Source organism: Lithobates pipiens, unplaced genomic scaffold, assembly GCF_037356315.1.
Source record: "Lithobates pipiens isolate NorthernLeopardFrog02 unplaced genomic scaffold, aLitPip1_a1.2 Scaffold_19, whole genome shotgun sequence".
Lineage (NCBI taxonomy): Eukaryota > Metazoa > Chordata > Amphibia > Anura > Ranidae > Lithobates > Lithobates pipiens.
The window spans coordinates 161,347,840-161,363,440 of NW_027507764.1; the positions used below are offsets into that span (position 1 = coordinate 161,347,840).

The 15,601-nt window shown below is 40.9% G+C and overlaps 1 protein-coding gene across 14 annotated transcripts in view; it reads right to left on the reverse strand.

Annotated features, from left to right (window-relative positions):
* The window catches only part of NEK10 (NIMA related kinase 10), a 487,578-nt gene that overhangs the window by 221,832 nt on the left and 250,145 nt on the right, over positions 1-15,601 (reverse strand). For all 14 annotated transcript variants that reach the window (XR_013277553.1, XR_013277555.1, XR_013277554.1 and 11 more), the window contains 2 exons: positions 15,199-15,269; positions 5,291-5,504 (listed from right to left, as the gene is read on the reverse strand). Coding sequence is in view for 11 of the 14 variants with exons in the window: in XM_077491445.1 (XP_077347571.1) it covers positions 5,291-5,504; positions 15,199-15,269 (285 nt within the window). In the remaining 3 variants the exon portion in view is untranslated. The remainder of the gene's footprint in view (positions 1-5,290; positions 5,505-15,198; positions 15,270-15,601) is intronic.

A 15,601-nucleotide genomic window follows, 5' to 3' on the forward strand; every position in this document is an offset into this window, starting at 1 on the left:
CCTCACTCAGGTTCACTTAGGCCTATCAGTCATATCCATGGAGCCCAATTGGACTCTGGACAGATGGTGGACCCGAGAGACAATTTAATCACTCTCACTTTGTATATGTGTTTTATCAAGTGTTTGTCCATGATTTTGTTATAAATAAAACTTTGTTATGTGCCTAAAAAGTCCATTCTTTAAAAATGCTAGCTTTTTACCTATTCTGTTACTTTTCTAGTGCTTTATGAATGATTTCACTTTTTTCTAGATATTGCAGCCCTAAACGTGAAATGTAAATAACATTTTAGTGGGGATTCCAATATGTGGAAGCCTCAGAATTTTGGGGTCACTCACTTGCTCTCCATAGAAGGGCTTTTTTAGCAACTAAGTCAGACACTACTCTGATGCATGTGAAAATGAGCTAATAGCTCCACCAGAATTTACAAGCATAGGCATGATGGAGCCAGCACATCATTTGACAAGGAGCTCCACATTCTGCCTGCAAAAGATTTATAGTTTTTAATACTGCATGTTCAAGTGACTAAAATTCTATTTTTGTATTTTAGTTAGTGTTTTATGAATGATTTAACTTTTTTTCAAGATATTACAACCACAACCCTGAAATGTATAAAACTTTAGTGGGGATCATAAAATTTCAAAGTCCCAGACTTGCAACAAAATGATTTGTCTATTCCCAAGGCGAACAGATAACCAACCATGATATAACATAATGCTATCCTCCAGCCCAGGAGCACTGACTCATGGCTTAGGCCAGTCAAGAAAAATATGTAACCAAGTGATGCCCTCCAGCTGCATTGCCCCCATTCCTGACCCCATAACAAAATGAGCATATACCAAGCAAGATGCAACACAGGGATGACTCCCAGCAGCAGTGCCCCATTTCTTATGCCATCCCCTGTGCTATATTTGGCAACACAAGGATGTTCACCAAAAGTTGACAGTGACGGAGCCTTTGTGAGGCCAAGTTTCTGAATCCAAGCCTAAAGGTTTGCCACAGCTTAAAGTATAAGTTCACCTTTAGTTAAAAATAATAAATGCACGGATTTTTACAGAAAAAAAAAATGTGCATTGATTATTTGTCCTGCAGGAGCCTGGAAAGCATTGCACCCCTAATCAGTGCATCAGGGGTGCAATGTCAGACTTCTGCAGACAAGCCCTGCAGCTTTCAGCCCATACCCCCGATACAGGCTGATTGTTTACAAGCTGCAAGGCTAGTGAATGAGCTACGAGAGGACTCATCAGCACCCTTGCAGTCCATTCAGAACTACAAGCTGTCGGCCGCAGTGGATAACAGTAGTTGTAGTCTATCCATTCACAGGAAACTGAATGAATGCCTCAGCTGTGTGGGCAAAGTCCTGCATGGCTGCACTGTTTTTGAATTGTAAAAGCAGGTGTGGGGAGAAAATCCCCTGCCCACAGTCACACTGAGGAAGGGAGTAGGGGGAGAGGCTGCAGGAGCTGGAACATGTTACATGTTTCGCCCTAAATACAGGTGGAACATGAAACATGTTATGAAAGGTGAACTTAGGCTTTAAAGCCTAATTATGTTAATAAATGTATTTCCTTTATTTCTAAAAGGGTGATCCCTAAATCGAAAGTCATTCACCATTTAACAGTGTTGAGCCTTAGTCTGAAGTAAATACAATTTTTATTAACTTGGTACTACATTTGTATGCATACATTTTATCTAGTCATTTCAATTAATTGTATGCTCTGCACTATGAATAGGTCATGCTTACATGTCTTCTAAAAATAGGTCATCCACAAATGAGAAATGTGAAGCTGTGCATTAAAAGAAGAATTTAAAATTGCTTCATAAATGAGATTACAAGTTGCCAAAAAAATGACTGTTTTAGCAGGATCAGCACCTGCTCAGCAAAGATTATGTCTGCAAAAAAAGTTCTACTATTTATAATGCACACATTTAAGTGACTGTTATAAATAACATGCAAATTAACATTCTTTTGTGTTAAATCATGGTTTCAGAAATAAAGGCAATGTGGCTGGATGATGACTGTAGCTGTGTCAAGTTGCAAAATTTGATGGGTTAGTGAGGTAGGCAGACAGACCTAACTTTCTCTTGGGAGCCCCAGTCTGCCACTATGTAGTTATATCCGTTTGTTTTCATACACATTTGTTCATTCACTCCACATCTGATTTCACTATGACCAGACTATTTCCTTTTATTTTATATTTTCTTTTTTTGCATTTAATGCTGTCAATACACTCTTTACCTTCAATGCTTACAATATACCTTGTGCTTTACCCTGTGCCTTTAGTGCTACCAATACATTTCATATTTTTTTTTTGATAATGTTGTTATTTTGTGATGTTATCTTGTTTCAGCTTTTGGTTTTATTTTGTTTTAACTATTTATGAATGACCAGGAACTGAATACATGACATCTTAAAGCGGAGGTCCACCCTAAAGTGGACCTTCCGCTCATTGGAATCCCCCCCCCCTCCGGCGCCACAATTGGCACCTTTCAGGGGGGAGGGGGGTGCAGGTACCTGTACAGTACAGGTATCTGCACCCACTTCCTGGATAGCTCTCTGCGGAAAGGGGCGTAGATTACGCCCCTTTCCGAAAGTCCCCCGCTGCCTGCTGGGAAACACACAGATCCCAGAGGCAGCGGGTCCATCCTCATTGCGCAGCGCGACTCGTGCATGCGCAGTAGGGAACCGGGGAATGAAGCCGAAAGGCTCCACTTCCTGATTCCCATACCCAAGATGGCGGCGGCAGCACCCGAGAGACGATCGAGAGATCGGCTTCGGGTGCCGACATCGCGGGCGCGCTGGACAGGTAAGTGTCACTATTTTAAAAGTCAGCAGCTGCAGTATTTGTAGCTGCTGGCTTAAAAAAAAAAAAAAAACGCGCACTCCCGGCGGACTCCCGCTTTAAAATGGAATTGTGAGTCTTTCAGTTATAACCTATTCTGCTGAATTGGTGCATATATACACATTCATGATTTTGCAATGGCAGGGATTTATTATCATGTGTAATGATAATTTCAGTAACAGGAGGAGACGTTTTGTGTTTCTACTTGTATCTGCTTATATATACCCATATTTTAATCTGTCATTGTGTTTCTCTAGTAGAGGCTCTGCGGCATAAGGAGTTTTAATAATATGTTTTACAACTAATCTGGAATTTCTGACTACTGTTTTCTTACAGGATCAAGTTCTAATGGTTTATCTAGCCCTTTGTTCATAAATCTTAAAGAGTATTATTGCTGTGAATGGTTAACCAGGCAACAGGCTTAGGAAGGTCTGTCCATGTTGGCATGTAATCTCTAATATAACTGATATGCCAATGCTAGGAGCACATTTGTGCAATACAGGAACGTGAGCAAAATTGTGCTTGTTTCTGTAATGCAAAAAACGTCATCCCTTTCTTATGGTACATCAATCCACCTTGCTAATGCTTGCAAACTTCTTTTGTAAAAATGTCAATATAATGCACAAAAACCTTCACAGGTGTGAACCGAGCCTTGGAAACCATCTTAATTGGGTTATTAAGTCGGCCATAGATGGTTCGAATCTATCTCACTGTGTCCTCCCGGTGGGGATTGGTTCGCCCACCCCCCTGCCTGGAGAACACAATAGCTCAGTGGGGGGTATTCCCCCCATCAATACTGACTGTTGCCGGCTGTAGAGTCACTATTATAATAATTAGATAATTAGAAAGCTTAGAAAGGAATTATCTATCAGCGGAATCATTGCTGATGCACTTTAGATTGGAGGTGCTCTCTCCAGAGCTTGCTCGCTTTGGAATACTGTGTGCTACCTCAGTCATAAATATGTCTGTTTTAGTATATTTGAGAATTTACTGATACCCTTACAGGTATCCATGTTCTTTTATGAAATGTGTCAAGGCAGATTGGATTAGATTCAATTCAGGAGTGAATCTCGCTCATTGGAAATTGAGCAGGCCAAAGCTTTCTGAGTTGGTTTAAAGTGGAAAATTCAAGCAGAGTGAGTGCTGGAGTCTTGTTGGTGAATAGAATTCACATACACTAGACTTCCCCCCTTTCCCACAATATCTTCAAAATACTATGGTAATTATAGTGCTTAATTATGAACTGACATACAGTCAACAAATTGAAATGGAAATTAACATCCAGGAACCCACAGGAACATAGTATTAAATACACCCCCCCCCCCCCCCCCCACACACACACACACACACATGCTGATAGAGATGCAGAATCTAAAAGATAATACTGCAATTAACCAATTGAGCTTATGCATAGGTACAACAGTTTGGTCCTTACAGGGTAAATGCGGAAAAGATAGCGGCTACTGGCTATAATATCACTTATTTATTCCATCACCTCCCTTCCCTCCCCCACTGATATATGTCCCTTCACTGCTGCCTCACACACTGACTGATATCTCTATTTGGCCCTTTCACCAACCCCCACCCCAAACTGACAAATACCCTTCCCTGTCTTCCTTAGGCCCCCGCTGGCACACATACCTCTCTGGCTGCCTCATTCCTAGCTGGCACATTTCCTTCCCTAGCTGCCTTAACCACCACCAAAAAGGTATCCACCTCCAGACACCTCACCCCCTGTTCACAATGGCTGCAGAGGGATCCCAGAAAGAGTAGAAGTCAGCGGACAAAACCTTAATATATAAATCTGGGAGAGGTAAGTGGCAAACCCTCATAATCACAGCACTTCTCTCTTGCACTTCTTTCCTGCACATACTGTCCACTGTCATTCCCTATGCAATACTCTCCTGCACATAATGCCTCCTGCCATACCCTCTGTACTCCTCTCCTACACATACAGGCCACTGTCATATCCATCTGCATGCTTTCAACTCTAGTTTGTAACATCCCCAACCTTGCCGTCCTGGAAGAGGCACATATTTTCTAGGTAAAATAACATTTTGATTTTTAAATCATTACAGGGTTTGTAAGACTCTTTTTAGGGATAATTACCACCACATAATAAACAATGCTAAATATGCATATTTACGAAAGAAGCCGGAAAACTCAAAGAAAATAGGACTTCAGATTTAGAGTTGGATGGTCTCTCAAAGAAACACTCACATTGACATATTAAAATCAAACAGCTCTTTGTAAGAACCGCATTAAAATGTACTAGGGATATCCCTAATACATTTTAATGCACTTCTTAAATAAAGTTGTTTGATTTTTATGTCAGTGAAAATGTTTCTTTGCGAGACCATCCACACAGGAGAATTAGAAAGTCCCATTTAAACAAGTCTGGAATTGTGCTTTGGTTCTTTAGGAAAAAAAAAGAAGGTAATGTACTCACATAAGGTAGTGAAAGGTGGCGGTGACGATATGTCCCTGTATTTTTGTTAGCTTCAATGAAATATTTTTGTGCACGCTTTCTCTCTCTTTCCAGTTTTTTCTCTAAGGCAATTTGGCTTGAAGATAAGTTATCCATATACCTCATCGTGATATCGGATATTAGAGCACATACTTCTACAATGTCTGGACGAAGATCAGCATCTGATGTCAAACACCTGGGGAATAATCAATCTAGTATCCGTCAACATGCCAGAGAAAAAGAGAACACATGTATACATAAGCCTACAGTTGATTGTGGTGATTCTATCTGCATATTGTATCTACATCATTAGTCAATAACTGTGCAGTATATGCACGTGGTTTAGTCTGGCACTAGAAAGATTGATTGACATCGATTTTTATTATACATGTCCCTTTTTTTTATACTCCCTATTAAATCTTTTTCAGTAAGTTCATTGACGGGCATATCTGTCTCTATTCTTCAAAATCTGAACCTAGAAGTGGCGCCTGCTGGTGGCTCAGTAAGTAAACAAGAAGTAATAAGGAGAAAAAAACACTCCAATGCATATGGGCAACTGCCAACAAAAACAAAGTGGCAGGTTTAATATGTCAGTGAATAAACTCAGAGGAAAGGATTTTATAGTGAGTCCAACAAAAAAATCCTATGTTATCTTTTGATCTTTGATGGGCACAGCTTTCCTTTTTCTTCATGGAAAATGGATGTCCAAAAGCAGTGCCTTTTGAGGGGAGCAAAAACTTGCAAACAACTACAGTACAGCAATGAACTCTTCCCCAGGGCAAGGACCCTACATCACCACCTGCACAATCATACATTTTTCAAAGGCCAACAGTGAACACAAAGAAGGAATCTATCTGTTAGAAGGAGGTCATAGCATTCAAATAATCATGAAAACCCTAGACCGTACCAAGGCAATAAAGAGCTATCTTTTACGAAGGACTGTTTTAGGAAAGTAGGACAATGACCTCCTCTCAGTGAAAATAAATTACCCCACCCTAAAAGAGAAAGACAGCTTTGGGCAAAGCACAACGTGTCCTTATGCATGACCGGATGTGGAGAAATCTCCCTGAGTCATAAAGATAACCACCAAAAAGACCCTCTTCTGGGAATGAGTCAACAAAGGGAGGACAGCTAGAGACAGTCCTCTTTACTTCCTGACCTGACTTTCAAATAGTCAGACCATTAAAACCAGCCACTGAAAAGCAGGATGGAAGATTGTACCTTAAGACAGCAACACTGGAAGAAGAGGAAGGCACCAGGGAGTGTCTACAGCCAGACAAACTAAGTCCCTGCACCAACACCAACAAGATCATTTAGGCATTGCAAAAATGACTGGAATCCCTTTGGTTTTGATCCTTCAGAGCAACTAAGGTAGAAACATTATAAGACAAAAAGTATAAATTAGAGAGTACTGGTCCAAAGAAGATCCTTGTCTATTGCTGTAAGCCTGTCCACCTTGCAAATGATGTAGGACAACATAAAGTCCGTGTCTTGTGTCCTCACCACAGTCTAACCTGGTTACATTTTTTCTGGTGGAGAGACCACTGTTCTTGATGCAGAATCCGATGACTTAGTCAGCCTGCCAATAGTATATACCTGGTGTGCACATCATAGAAGGAGATTCCAGCACAGCAGCCACCTTCTTTGTTCATCCTTGGTGGTTGATGAATGCCACCACTGTGCTTACACACAATTCTATTGCAAGTATTTTTTCTCGGCAAGAGTAACAGTCAGACTATCTGAAGTTTCAACATTTCGATGGGAAGGCAAGTCTCCTCCTGGGACCACAGATTCTGAGCCATGAGGTGACCCGGCACACCTTCCCAGCCCAGTGGGCTGGCATTTGTTATAATAATCCTCCAGTGAATGGAAGAAAGACTTCCCAGCACTCAACAGTAGTGAGTAAAGCTACCAAACAATTAACTCAGCTTTCTCTCCCTGTCCAGGGAGTACAGAGACCTGTTTTATTTAGAGATTTATTTTTAAAGGATTAAGTGTGGTGTTGTGCAAAGAGGATTGCCTTGGATGAGAAGATCATTAGACCCCACAGCTTGCATGCTACAAAGAATTAAAGTCCACTGACTTGAGCAGAGGAGCTTAACAGGAAATTGTCAGATAGGAGAAACACCTTGTCCAGTCTAGTGGGCCGTAACAGACCCAGGTACTTCAGGTGGAATGATGGGATAACTGAAAATTCCTAAGGTTAAACAGCCAAACAAATTCCTCCAGGGAAGCAAGTGGATAGCAAGAAATTGGATTCTAGGGCAGATGTAGACTTTGCGTGAAGCAGCAGGTCATCCAGGTACTCATAAAACAAAAAGACCAGAACAGTGCCTCGGTACCTCGGTAAATAGCCAAGAATTAGAGACCAAAGCAAAAAGAAGGGTCACAAACTAGTAAGGGTCCTCCCGATCACAAAGCAGAGAAAGGACTGGTGATTGGGGCAAACAGAAACATTACATTTTTTGAAGTCCAGAATGGCCTAAATGACATCCTTCCTTGAGACAGTGAACATGTTTCAATCAATGCCTTTGAAACCTTTTTTTGGGGGGGGGAGTATCACTCTCTGGAGCAGAACACCCTGCACTGCCAGTGAAAATCTGTCAGGTGTTGAGAAGCAAGAAGAAAATTGGAGAAGAACACCCACGAACCACTCCAGCGGAGAGAATAGGAACTCCATCATGTATCTCAGTTCACACAACACTTGTGTGAGATGTGGGCCCCCCAGAGGTTGGTGAAAGAAGGAAGACATTCCTCCACCTGGAGAAGCACAGGTGCAGGCAAATATTCATGCAGAGGAGGACCTATCCATGGGCTTGGTAGGCTTAAGCCTCGTACACGCGTTCGGATTGTAGGCCAACAAAACCGTGGACTTTTGTCCAAAGAGTGTTGGCCTAAATTTGTCTTGAATACAAACAGCAAGGAATTGTTGGCCAACAAACATGAACGTACTGATGAACTATGTGGTTTTTCAGCTCTTTAGTGCCACCCTTTGGGCTCCTTCTGCTAATTTCGTGTTAGCAGAAGTTGGGTGAGTGTTGATTCGTGCTTTTCATTTTGCAATTTTCATTTTGCGTTTTTCATTTTGCGCTTTTTGGTTTGCGCTTTTCAGTTATTTTATGAATGGCCATTTGTCAACCAGACATGTTGTGGCAATCGGGGGAGATAACGTGTTATATATTATTGGCCTTGGAGTTATTGCTTTGACATTCATTTTTTTGGTTGAATAATGATTTGATTTGGTATATTTTCTATATTTTTGGATGCATAGAATGCACTTTTTGGTTAAGTTCTATTGGCAGATAGCATGTCTAATTTTTTTTTTTTTTTAATGCACAATAAAAAAGTGTTGGGGAATAATACTGTATGTGTTTTGCTTCAAATGACAGTTTGGGAGTAGGCAGTTACATTTAAAAAAATACAAAGGACACCAAATTGACAAGGACACCAACATAGTTGTATCTTTGATCTTAAAAACTACAGGATAATGGTGTTGTGATAACTTGCCAAAATAAAAAATAATATTATTCTTGATATCGCTATAAAAAAAAGCCTTTGAAAATTTGTTTGCAATAACACCATCAGTATCACCAGCAAAGCAGCTTCATTATTATCCCATTAAAGAAGAGAATGTGCGCTGCATTTCGAGATCATTTGACATGTCACGAATGTTAATTCTCCATTACGAATGCTAGTTTACAAGACTGACCACTTCTGGCTCTTACTTGCTTCCGAGTATGCGTGTTTGTACTTTGGACTTTTGTCAGATGGACTTGTGTACACACGCTCGGAAAATCTGACAACAGACATTTGTCTGCGGAAAATTTTAAAACCTGCTATTCAACCTTTGTCCACGGAAAATCCAACAACAATTGTCGGATGAAGCATACACACTTGCTTGTGAGGACAGAAGGAAACAGGATGACTGACTTCTTGAGTTGAGGCAGAAATGTATCCTCTGCTCTGTGAAATTCTTTATGACCTCACTGATCCAGATATACTCTCCATCCAACTGAAGTTCAGCCAGCACTTCTTAGAGGACTGGTGTAAAGAACAATGCCTGATCCAAAGGAACCTATGAAGAACTATGGCTGAGACTGAGAGCCTGGACACTAGGGAATTGACATCCAATGACACATCACAAACCTATTGGATCAGTTCTTTCGCCAGGTCCAAGAAAAACAGGAGACACATGTTCACCCAACAAACCCTAAAGTAAGAGTTTGGTTCCTTCTTTTGAGGTCTGTGTAACAGGAGTCATGGGTGAGAGAGAAAGCAGTAAGGATTATGGTCTAAAATCTGTAATGCCCTATTGGATTTATTGCACCCTTATTGATGAGTGAATGGTGTTATTGGTAAAGTTTTTACTACTCATATTGTATTGTACAAAACTTCAATAGAAATTAAAAAAAAAAGAAAGCGGTAAAAATTTGGTGATGGTATACATGGTTGGCACAGCTTCCGCCTACCTATTTGTTGGATCATTTAATTAGGAAGATTCCTGCATGGGAATGATTGGGAACCTACATAGAAACAGGTGGCTCTGCAAGTGGAGGAAGACATTCATTTCCTAGTAAATCCCCCTTTAAGAGATAGCAATCTGAACATTTTTCAGCAAGAAGACTGTCAAAGTAGGGCATTTTTACTTATTGCAGTCATTAAAAAGGAAGTGGTAAGAAAAACCATTTGTAAAATGCCAGGGATGTCTGTACCAAAGGCAATTGACACTTCTGTGGAAGTAAAGCTTTAATTTTTAGGCTCTCCTGCTAACAACTTTTCCTCATGGAAATTAAAGGTGTAAGATAATCATCATTACCAGAGCAAGTGGAGTTTGTGACTGCAGATTACAGTGAAGCCACCACTGCGGCATGTGAATCCTGATCATTGGAGGCAGCATGGGAAAAGAAGCATTTCTTAGAGGGCCAGAACTGAGGTAGTACAAGTTCAGCGTGAGAGGCAAAACCCTCCATTAAAAAAGCAAAGTAACCCATGCACATCATTCTGTCTACTAAAGATTGGCCAAAAAAACTATCAAATAAGATACCCAAAGCACAGAGGACACTCCTATCATCAAAGGTTCTGTTGAATCAAGAGCTGCTGAATCAGAAGTGCTGCATTCAAGGGAGTCAAGGCAAGTGCATAGAAGAAATTTGTGGTTGGAGAGGTTTAGGACTTGGTGTCACCCAGGATTCTCATCCAGCAGGTTGAGATCTCTCATTGGGAGAAAACTGGCCTTTCCAGGATTGGTAGATCTAGGATCAGGTCCTGGAGCTCAGGGGCTTTGTAGTGTATTGGGTGAGATGAAGCCTCCAACCCTGTGTCTATGTTTTTACCAGCACTTATTGATTGTGTAGGTATTTCCACAGGCTTCATGATAAGGGAGCTGAGTAGAGTAGCGCTGAGTAGAATTCAGGGCTACTCCCTCACTAGGAGAGCTGTGCTGCACAGGGCAGCAGCATGTGTACAGACACACTGTGAGTGTGTGTGTGTTTGTGTGTGCTTTGGCCTGTCTCCCAATAAAGAAAGGCAACCTGCTCAGGTCATGATCGGAGAGTGATGATAGTCTGTCTGGAAGAAGACTGAGGGACAAACCTTAAATTTCCCATATGATGCTTAAGCCCTGCCTAGGAAATCTGATGTAAAATTACTTTTGTATTGACCACATAATTTGCATGATAGATCGATACAGTTAGGTCCATATATATTTGGGCACAGGCACAATTTTAGCTTTTTCAGGTATTTACCAAAACATATTCAAGCTATAGTTATATGATGGATGTGGGCTGAAAGTGAAACAGGCCATTGTAAGGCTTCAAAAATTAAACAAATCCATCAGAGAGATAGCAGCAACATTAGGAGTGGCTAAATTAACAGTTTAGTATATTCTGAGGAAAGAAGAATGCACTGGTGAGCTCAGCAGCATAAAAAGGCTTGGACGTCCACAGAAGACAACAGTGGTGGATGATCGCAGGATCCTCTCTATGGTAAATAATAACCCATTCACAACAACCAGACAAGTAAAGGACACTCTCCAGGAGGTGGGTGTATCATTGTCAAAGTATACAATCAAGAGAAGACTTCACGAGTGCAAATATAGAGGGTTCACCACAAGGTACAAACCATTCATAAGCCTGATGAATAGAACAGCCAGATTAGTGTGGAGAAGGCTTGGAACAGCTCATCATCCAAAGTACACGTCATCTGTAAAACATGGTAGAGGCAGTGTAAAGGCATGGACATGCATGGCATCCAGTGGCTTTGGGTCATTGGTATTTATTGATGATGTGTGAAAGAAGACACAAGCACGCTGATGAATTCTGCAGTGTTTAGAGATATACTGTCAACCCAGATTCAGCCAAATACAGCAAAGTTGATTGGACAGCGCGTCAGAGTACAGATGGACGATGATCCAAAACACACTGCAAAAGCAACCCAGGAGCTTTTGAAGGAAAAGAAGTGGAATATTCTGCAATGGCCAAGTCATTCACCTGATCTCAACTGAACACAGCTGCAGTTAGAGCCTGGCAAAGCATCAGAAAGGAGCAAACCTCATGTCCATGGGTTCCAGACTTCAGGCAGTCATTGCCAGTAAAGGATTCTCAACAAAATATTAAAAATTAACATTTTATTTATGAATTATATTCATGTGTCCAATTACATTTGAACCTCTGAAAATGGGAGGACTGTGTATAAAAATGGTTGCAGTTCCTAAAATTTGTACTTGATATTTATGTTCAGCCCCTTGAATTAAAGCTGAAAGTCTGCACTTTAAATTCATTTGGATTGTTTCATTTTAATTTTACTCTGGTGGCATACAGAGCCAAAAGTATGAAAATTGTGCCTGTGTCCAAATATATATGGACCTAACTGTCGCTTTTAACCCCCGCTAGCGGCCGAAGAAAGGGTTAAACGTGCACCGAAAAGCGCTGCTCTTGACGCGCTTTGCAGGCGTTTTGGCGGCGCTGCCCATTCATTTCAATGGGCTGGGGTGTTGGAGGAGTGGGGTATACACTGCTTCTAAACTGCTCCAAAGATGCTGCTTGCAGGGCATTTTCTAATATCCTGCAAGTGCACCACTCCAGTGTGAAAGCACTCGGGCGTCCATACTGGGGCTGCAGGGGAGACGTTTTTCAGGTGCTTTACAGGCGCAATTTTTAGCCCTTTAGTGCCTGAAAAACGCCTCAGTGTTATAGTTAGTTAAGAAAAACTGCTGACATTATATCAATCAACACTGCATACTTTGTCTAAAACTGTTTTAAAAGGTGTGATGTCATAATTTTGCTCTGTAACTTTCTTAATCCCTGGGCTAATGGAAGGAGGTTTCTCAGTCACTTCCTATTAGTGTTCAATGCCACTCACTGAGACTACACATTCCAACATGCCCTGGGATTTGAAGTCTGTGTTGGTGGGACTGTGGACATGTGTGCCACGGATCATGAGCGTGCTACACAGAGGCTTATGACTTCGCCTCTCCCCATTGCTGTGCCCAGCTTTGGTCTTCCTTATCATTTTATGTCAGTACACTGTATGCTGTTGTTTTTTCCACTGAGCAATAAGGGAAGTGGATGTGATAAGACTGCTTTCTCTGAGCCATGCACATCCTGATCTGTCATTGAAGTGTGTGGTTATAGGAGGCAGGATAGACCAGGAGTGTACTGGCCAGATAATCTAACTACACAGGACGGTGGATGGATCAGACCAGGAGTCTGAGACTCCTGGGTCCATCAACTTTAGCGGCCACTGGCCTTGTGAACAGGATATGAGGGTAACAGAGGGCTCTTCCCTGAACAAATAAAGCTGGATTTCTCGCAGGCAGGAGGACTATGTTCTGTAAGACCAACAAATTATTTAAAGATAAAGGAAACTGGCTATAACTGTGTACCTGAAAGCTTGAATGGGGCCATATGTGGAGTCAAGGGCAAGGTAGATAGTATTTATATGAGGTGAGACAATCCTCAGTAAGACCTTTGCAGGGTGTGTGCATGCCGCCCATAATTACACAGTAACCCTGCAGGGAGAATAGCTGTGTGGGTGGCTATTCTTGAAAACAGTGCAGGAAAAAGGTGTAGTGCCCAAAAACAAAATGGGGCAGCTAATTTGCTGCAGCTCCGATTGAAGCAACATTTTTGAACAAGCCAGTTTGAGAGCAGTCGGTCATTAGACTGGTTGCTTTTGAATGGGAATGGCAATAGATGGATCAAATTTCCACTAGTTTCTGCTGAACCAGAAAAAATTCAGTCCATCTATGGCCAGCTTTACTAATAATCAAGAGTTGTGTAGTATCAAGTATATTGGGACAATTTATCAAAACGAGAGCAGCTGTGCATGGCAACCAATCAGCTTCTATGCTTAGTTTGTTCAGTTAAGCTTTGAAAATAAAAGCTAGAAGCCAATATGACACATATAATGCACCAAGTGGGAACACAAATATATATGCTGTTTCTAAAATGTGGTAACTTCATGAGTGGTAGCAAATCCTCCATAAAACTTGACACACTTAACCACTTGCCGACCGCCGCACACAGATGTACGGCCCTATTTTGGGGACGGTTATCATTGTTATGGCAGCAGCTAGCTGCCATAACCCCAGTAACCCTGCGTTCGGCCGGTGATCGGCTACAAGATAAAAGTGGTCTCTGCGATTAATCGGTGGACCGTGAGATCAATTTTAGCGGTGGCGGGAGAGGGCCCCCCTCCCACAGCGATCTGGTGCCCTTCGTCGCTTACCGGAGCCATCAGCAGTGGCGATCGCATCTGTTCTCCTGTCAGGTATGGAGACGAGTGAGGGGAAGATGACCGCCCACCCATCTCCATACCATAGCAGGGTGGAAGCAACGTCAAAATGTCACTTCTGTCCGTACTTCTTAAAGCCATTTTTTTTTGTCATTTTCTCAAAATGACATTTGTTTTTGTTTTCCAAAATATGAGATCTGAGGGCTCTTTGACCCCAAGAGGTCCTGTCATGCTTTTTTCTATTACAAGGGATGTTTACATTCCTTGTAATAAGAATAAAAGTGACACAATTTTTTTTTTTTTTTAAAAACAGTGTAAAAATAAAAAATATAAGGTAAAATAAATAAGAGAAAAAAAAGCTTGCGTGAGTAGTGCCTGCATATCAAAATGGTGTTCAAATCACACATGTGAGGTATCACTACGATCGGTAGAGCAAGAGCAATAATTTTTGCCTTAGACATCCTCTGTAACACAAAACATGCAACCGGTAGCATTTTTTAAATGTTGCCTATGGAGATTTTTAAGGATAAAAGTTTGTTGCCATTCCGCGAGCGGGCGCAATTTTTAAGCGTGACATGTTTGGTATCAATTTACTCGGCGTAACATTATCTTTCACAATAGAAAAAAGAATTGGCCTAACTTTACTGTTGTTTTATTTTTTAACTCAAAAAAGTGTATTTTTTTAAAAAAAAGTGCACTTGTAAGACCGCTGCGCAAATACGGTGTGATAGAAAGTATTGCAACGACCCCCATTTTATTCTCTAGGGTGTTAGGAAAAAAATTTATAATGTTTGGGGGTTCTAAATAATTTTCTAGCAAAAAATTTTTTTTTTAACTTGTAAACACCGAGTCTGAAAAAGAGGCCGGGTCTTAAAGTGGTTAACAATGCAATGGGTGAATACTAGCTTATAAACTGCTCATGGACATTACCCCATTGAGTAACAATGTAGGTATTGATTTTTTTTGTAGAAGGAATAATTGATTTAGAGTATTACTTTAGGTACACACATATCAGAATTAAAAAAAAAAACATCTGGGATTTGTTTTAATCCCAGACAGCTCATGCTAATTATTTACAATTTGAGGAATGTTAATATATATTGCTTTCTCAGGAATAATCAATGTGAGTTCTAAATATAAATAATAAATGTTGTTACCTTTTAATGGTATTTGAGACTTTTTCAGAATACATTCCCTCAGGTACAGGAACATACACAGCTTCTACAATCTAAAAGAAAAAAAATGTTTTTCTTTTATCACTGTGGCACAAACACTAATAAGCAGACACTTAAGGTTTTTCAAGGCACACAAAAATAGTGAATCATTATACAGAGAGAGCAGATGTTACAGTGTATTGCAAGATATAGCATTAAAGGGCATTTCCAAGCTTTATTAAAGAGGATCTTCATCCTAGAAAGAAATCGACAATTCGATCTTGTGTGGACTCCATCGGACCTTTGCTTGCCAAAAATCCGGCGGACTTTAGAAATAGAACATGTTTCAAATTTTTCCACCTGAAATCCGCCGGACCGAGAAATCCCTTCGTGTGTATGCTAGTCC